At 34.3% G+C, this 7054-nt stretch overlaps 2 protein-coding genes across 2 annotated transcripts; both read left to right on the forward strand.

The window, feature by feature from the left end:
- The first annotated feature begins 259 nt into the window (after positions 1-259).
- On the forward strand, positions 260-1284 carry LOC18031870 (BAHD acyltransferase At5g47980). The gene is made up of 2 exons (XM_024188773.1): positions 260-902; positions 1127-1284. The coding sequence occupies exons 1-2, from the start codon at positions 260-262 to the stop codon at positions 1282-1284; spliced, it is 801 nt and encodes a 266-aa protein (XP_024044541.1).
- Positions 1285-4863: 3579 nt separating this feature from the next.
- Positions 4864-6174, forward strand: LOC18031255 (BAHD acyltransferase BIA1). The gene has a single exon (XM_006422004.2). The coding sequence runs from the start codon at positions 4864-4866 to the stop codon at positions 6172-6174; it is 1311 nt and encodes a 436-aa protein (XP_006422067.1).
- The last annotated feature ends 880 nt before the right edge of the window (positions 6175-7054 follow it).

Consider the following 7054-nt stretch of genomic DNA (forward strand, 5'->3'; position numbering starts at 1 on the left):
TGCACACGTTTTTCAAAATAATAGAGAGTGTTTTTAAAAGTTTAGTAAACTCTTGAGTGATTAAGTGATTTGAGAGTTTGAGTGTATTGAAGTTTTGAGTAATGAGTTAAAATACCATAATACTTGTAACTGTTTTTCATTAGTAAAATATTTTCTTTCTATTTTCACCGTGGACGTAGATTAAAAATCGAACTACGTAAATTCTGGTATCCCTGTGTGATTCTGTTGTCTCGTTATTTCTCAATTTCACTTTAATTGCATGTCTGCTTCACCATCAATTTTCCAACACCTATTAGCTGACATTCTTCTACGACCTATTCAAAAGTTTCTGCGGAAGTTTCTTCCAATTGAGATAGAATCCCCAAAAGCAGGCTCAGCTCCTCTACTACTTATTAAATTTATATTTTTCAAATGCGGGGGAGTGGCAATTGGAAATTGTCTTTCGCACAAGATCGGAGATGGATGCACGACAAGCACAGTCATCAACAACTGGGCTGCCACAGCTCGCGGTTCAGGCAAGACTTCGGAGAACATCCCTGAGTACAATGCAGCGTCAATTTTTCCTCCAGATGATTTCTTGAAGCCCTACATGGACGTGATCGGAACAAATTACATAACAAAGAGGTTTGTGTTTGATGCTTCAAATATTGCTGCACTTAGGACTAAAGTTGCCAGTGCAAGCGTGCCGAAGCCAACGCGTGTGGAAGCTGTCACGGCACTCATTTGGAAATGTACAATAGCTGCTTCAAGATCAATCCGAGGATTTCCAAATCTATCTTTAACAGTGCACTCAATGAATTTACGAAAGATGGTTATGCAGACGTTGCCAGATGGGTGTGCGGGCATTTTGTTGGGGACTATTATCGCAAACGAGGGAAAAGGAGATAGAATTGCAAGACCTAGTTTGTCTACTTAGAAAAAGGGAAGGATGAATTCTCTAGAAACGGAATATAGGCTATTTTGGAGAAGAAGAGTCTCGCAATCAACAGGGTGGAAGGAGATGAAATTGATTACTATATGTACTCGAACCTAAGTAGACTGCAAAAATACGAGACAGATTTCGGATGGGAAAAGCCAATATGGATGACAATTCCTAACTATATGCACAACATGTTTATGTTGTTAGGCACAAGAGATGGTAAGGGCATGGAAGCGTTGGTGAGTTTGAGCAAAGAAGATATGGCCTTGTTTGAACATGACAAAGTGCTGCTTGCGTTTGCTGCTGCTAATCCAAGTGTCTTGCCGACAACGAATCAGAGGCCAGGGTTGCTTTCGGATCTGTGAGATATACGTTTGAAATGGCGATTTTTTTTTTCCCAAACTTGAGTATCTCAATTAAGTATTCAAAATTAGTAAATATAACATTATTATCTTTTTATAATGTACAAGCACCAACATCAGGATTCTCCAATGTATATCATATCATTATGTATATATTTAGTTTCCTTATTTATCATCTTGTAAGTTTTATAGAAATGCTGATTTGTAGTATTGCCAACAAGAAGTAAAATATAAAGTTCCTTTCTTATCCTCTCTTTAACAATAATTATTGAATGAAAAAATTTGAAAGTAAATTTAAAAATAAGGAGAGCCTAAAATAGTTAAAGAGTACCAAAGGAAAAAAAATACAAGAATAATTATGAAATGATGAAAATGATAATAAAACTTAAGAGTCGTTCGAGGAGAGATTTTTCAATTAGAATTATTATTAATACAACTTTTACTAGTAGAATTTTTAAAAATAAAAAAATGAAAAATTATTGTTTGATTGTGAGTGAGAGTTTTTAATAAAAATTGAGAAATCACTTTAGTTGGCGTATTTTCAAGAAAATTATGAAAGAAATAAAATAATGGTATGTTAAGCAATTTAATTCTTCAAGAAATGCCTACAATCTCTATTAACTCTTGAAAAATTAAAATTTGAATCTCTCCCAATATTGGTGAAAAAGCTCTATGGGCCTAGATTGTGCACATCAACTACCAATGAATTGTTGATAATGAATGAATTCGCACACCTAAACTTTGATACAAGTATTTCTCTCGATATTAATTTTATAGGTGTCTTATATCACCTAAAGAGATTTTATCCGTTAAATTAAGTATTACCCATAAATTAATATGTGATAAATCTTGATCATATGAAACTTAATAGTAAATCTCCACGCGACATGCCTAAAAGAGGTACAAGAATCATTAAAAGATATAACTGAATTAGTGAATTACAACAAAATTTATATCACGAGTTGGTAAAAGACATCATAGATTCGTAATCCGTAGACAGTTCTAATTGGCAATCTTTTTTCTTTGACTTTTAGCCTTGCCGTATAAAAATAAACGAGGGAGCTCTGCTCACTTCTCAAAAGTCAAAGCAGCAAGGCATATTTCCCATCGGTGATGGTGCAACATATCTCGAGATCCTGTAACAAATTTACTCACTCTCTTGCTAAAAGAGCTCTGAAAGCTCAGATTCTGTCATATGGCTGCATAATTTTCCAGCAGATATAATGTCTTTTTCTTTTTACTATTGAATGAAAGAACCATTTTCTTACCAAAAAAAAGAGTCAGAACCTAATTTTGTTGCAATTTAAAGAAGCAGCAGTCCGGGCACCAAAGTCGTTCGTCAACTGCCTTTAGCTATATAATTAAGTAAATGGTTAATAATATTCAACCACTCCACTATCCGTACCTATGTTATAAAGTACCACCCGTCGTCCGATAATTCGGTCAATTAAAACACGTTAGTAATGGATATCATTATTTTTTTTTTCTTGTACTAAATGGGTATTTTACTTTCGGCGAACGCACGCACAGAGACAGAATTTGAGAGTCAAGACACATTAATTTGATGAATAAGTTTCTTTTTTTAATTTGTTATTAATAAATTTCTCCCATGGTCAATGCTACTAAAACAAAAATGTAAGAAGCAAATCCATGCATTTTTTAAATATTGTATTCTAAATTGTAGCTTAAATAGTGTGGCGGTGTGATGTGTTTTATCAAGTGATGATCAAATAATGTAATAAATTCACTTTGTAACTTGTGATTTGTGAATCATCTAGTTAATAAATAGACACGCTATCTTAAACATCATTTAAATAATGCAGTTCATTACTATTTCGATTCGTACAGCTCAAGTAAGCAACTTATTTTGATTCCAATTCTCTTTTTCGATTTCAGCTTATTTCAATTTTAACCCATTCTGATTTCCGTTTAGTAAATGCATCATCAGTATAGTACTATTTTTGGAAATATAATGATCTCATTGATTAACAATGATGTATTAATTCTTTGAACGCAGATCACACTCTTCAAAGAAAAGATTTATTTGCGTCTAATTATGATTCATAAGACTTATAAACATCATGAAAACAATGACATATCCGTCAACACGTGTTTGTACGTATATATAAATTAATAAATTGGCCCCACTTTAATTCGTGCGTTTGTTTTTTTTTCCTTTTTTATAATATTACATTGTAGAGTATAATACAAATATACAATTAGTGATAAATATACCCTAATATATTTATCAGTACCTGAAGTGTAATTTAATGTCTTTCTAGATGTATCAAAACTAAAGTCCAATTTAAAAATCTGAAATTAAAAAAATAAACATAAAACTTTTAGGCCTTGAAGAAGCTTGGACCATTAACCTCAAAGAGAGAAGAATAGACGCCGCGAACTTAGCTAGAAAGTCAATTAACCTTTAGCAACGTTCTAAATGAGGAGTTGCTATTTGCTAAGTACATTGGGTAATTTGTGTTTATTTCGTGGAATGGACAAATTGTGCATGGAAGTATATCAAAGTTGTAGTCCCTCTCAAACCTTATGCAAGTGACATTGAAAATCTTAAAACTTATTCCTCACTAAAAGGTTCATATCTGCAAAATGCAGAGTTGCTCGGTACTACGGCCCCATGTTTTTTAAATATTTATTTGAAAGACAGATAGATAAACAACAAATCATTTTTAAATCCTTATCTTCTCCAAAATCCGAATTCGGATGGCCAATCAAAGAAACTGTTTGAAAACTACAGTACCAAAACCTAGAAATAAAATCTTTTAGTTTTATTTTATTCTTTTTTTATCTTCAAACTATTTTTATCATTGATGGCCCAAATTTTACTATAGTATACATAACAAATCATAAATTGGAACGCAAGAACAATAACTTAGTAGTTCAAAGAAAATAAATTTTCTCTCCATTGAGAACCTTCATTTTTTATTATACCCCAGATTTACATAAGTGTAGCTAATCTATCATAAATTGAGAGACATATATAAAAACTTAGTAATAAAACAACAAATAAAAACTTGGTAATAAAACAACTTTTTATCCTTGAGGTTTCGCAAATAGAGGGAGTGGAGAGGTCACTGTATCAGACAACATTATATTGTGTGCTGACTCTAACAAATTTATGGGGACTCAGTGTCTACATTTAGCTCGCTTACGGTGAAAAGAGATTTCTATCCAAAGATGATATTTACTTTAAAACAGGAATGATAATTAATAAATCTATCCGAAACCAACTGGGGGACTTATTTTTCTGCAAGAGAGAGTGAGAAAACAACGTTGCGTGCTCCAATATTATTATCCAACCGTTGTATTAATTATTCTTAAGCCTGTCTTTATTTTTTCACAGTTTATGACTTCAAATATATCCACATAATAAGAATCAATAAATGAAGGAGTAATTTAGCGTCTTAGAGTTTCTCCAATAGGTGAGAACTAACAAAGATTTTTCCATCTGTTAACCAAACTAGCTGGTATCCACTAATTCAATCATTTAATTCCTATATATTAAGCAGGGGATTTCAGAGACAAACGCAACATCACTCACAGAGAAATTAAACGGAGCCCAAGATGGTTAGAGCACTAGAGGTTGAGATATTAGCTAGAGAAACCATCAAACCATCTTCTCCAACTCCCCATAACCTCAGAAATTTTAAGCTCTCCCTTCTCGACCAGATCATGCCTGTTGAATATACAGCAGCAATCCTTTTCTACAGCAATAATGGTCACCACGCTGATGGTGCCGAAATGTCTCAACGCCTAAAGGCAGCATTACCAGAAACTCTGAAAAACTTCTACCCATTTGCCGGGATAATCAAAGACAATGTCTTAGTTGAATGTAATGACAATGGGGCGGTATTCGTTGAAGCTAGGGCAAATTACCCTTTATCTGAAGTTCTTCAACAACACGATCATAAGTTACTGCGAGAGTTCCTTCCAATTGAGATTGAATCAACAAAAGCCGGCTCAGGTCCTCTGTTGCTCACACAAGTCACCATTTTCAAATGCGGAGGAGTGGCAGTAGGGAATTGCCTTTCGCACAAGATCGCTGATGGATGTGCGGCTAGCTTTTTGGCCAAAAGCTGGGCAGCCACCGTTCTTGATCCTGGCAATAAGGCAAAGGTTAATACTCCTGAATATGTTATTGCAGCTTCCCTGTTTCCTCCGGATGATTCCTTGGAGCCTCATGCGGATGTTACCGGACAAAATTATATTACAAAGAGGTTTGTGTTTCATGCCTCAAAAATTGCTCAACTTAAAGCTAAAGTTACCAGTGCAAGCGTGCCAAAACCAACACGAGTGGAAGCTATTGTCGCACTCATTTGGAAAAGTACTATAACTGCATCAAGATCAATCCGGGGGTTTCCACGGGTGTCTTTAACAGCACACTCAATGAATTTGCGTAGGATGGTTTCCCCGCCGTTGCCTGATAACTGTGTGGGCAATTTTGTTGGTGATTTTCCTGCCAAGGCAACCCAAAGGGAGATAGAATTACAAGACTTGGTTCATCAACTTCGGAAAGGTAAGGATGAATTTTGTAAAAATGGGATGCAAAATATTTTGGAGAAGAAGAGTTCCTTAATGCACGGGGTCGAAGGAGATGCAGTAGATTTTTATATGTATTCAGACTTATCCAGACTCCCAATGTACGATACAGATTTCGGATTGGGAAAGCCCGTATGGGTAACAATCCCTAATTATATGCACAACATGATAATGCTGTTGAGTACAAGAAACGGTGAGGGAATAGAAGCGTTGGTGAGTCTGAGTGAAGAAGATATGGCTTTGTTTGAACGAGACGAAGAGCTTCTTGCATTTGCTGACCCTAATCCAAGCGTCTTGCCAGTAGCAAATCACTCAACAAGGAAATTCGCAGCTTGATCCGTTTGCCTTCTTGATGTGGATGTTTAAAATTGAGGTATTTCCCTTTTTAAAAAAAAATAAAAATCCGGCGACTTGCTTAGTATCATTTATGTGCCGACATATTTTATGTTTCATTCCATTTACCCATGAGAAAATTGCATGTATTTTCATTTATTTTCATTGAATTGTTTGAAATAAACCCATCTCTCTCATATAATTTATGTTTATATTTGAAGTTTTGAATTACAACATTTTCTTTGTTTCTCTTGTCAAACGCAGCTATTAGCATTAACCAAATGTACCATGTATTTGATTTTGTGCTAACGAAATATTAATTTTTACGAAAAAGTAAAAGCAACAAAAAACAAAATATACGTACATAGTGAAACTGGGGATATTGTTAATTCTATACACAAATCAACAATTAACATGTCTGAATAATAAATATTGAGTTGGCTGATCATTCAATTTCACCAGCTGCTGCCTTTTCAAATTGAACATGTCAACATCTAAGTATGGACAGCTGAAAGGCTGAGTGGTAATTATCAACCAACCTGTCCCCTCATGAAGGAGGGGACGGATTGGAGTCTTGATTTAACTCCCTCAATGTTGGTAGATGGGTCTTTGAATATAATTATTTTAGACGGAAAATAAATTTGGATCGCGCACAAAATAAAAAAGCAAAACAGAAAGGTTGGTAAAATATCTCTATTAGTTTTAGCAGCTCTTTTTTTTTTTTTTTTTTTTGAAAAAGAAGATTCTATTAATTTAAGGAAGAAAAATGGTACATCAAATGTGAAGGGTATGAACTCATCCGTACAATAATTTCACATTTTTCTAAAGTTAGTTTAGTTAGAGAATGGGCAATGGCATTACAAGATCTATGGGTATACTTGAT

This window comes from Citrus clementina, unplaced genomic scaffold (assembly GCF_000493195.1).
Source record: "Citrus clementina cultivar Clemenules unplaced genomic scaffold, Citrus_clementina_v1.0 scaffold_9, whole genome shotgun sequence".
Classification (NCBI taxonomy): domain Eukaryota; kingdom Viridiplantae; phylum Streptophyta; class Magnoliopsida; order Sapindales; family Rutaceae; genus Citrus; species Citrus x clementina.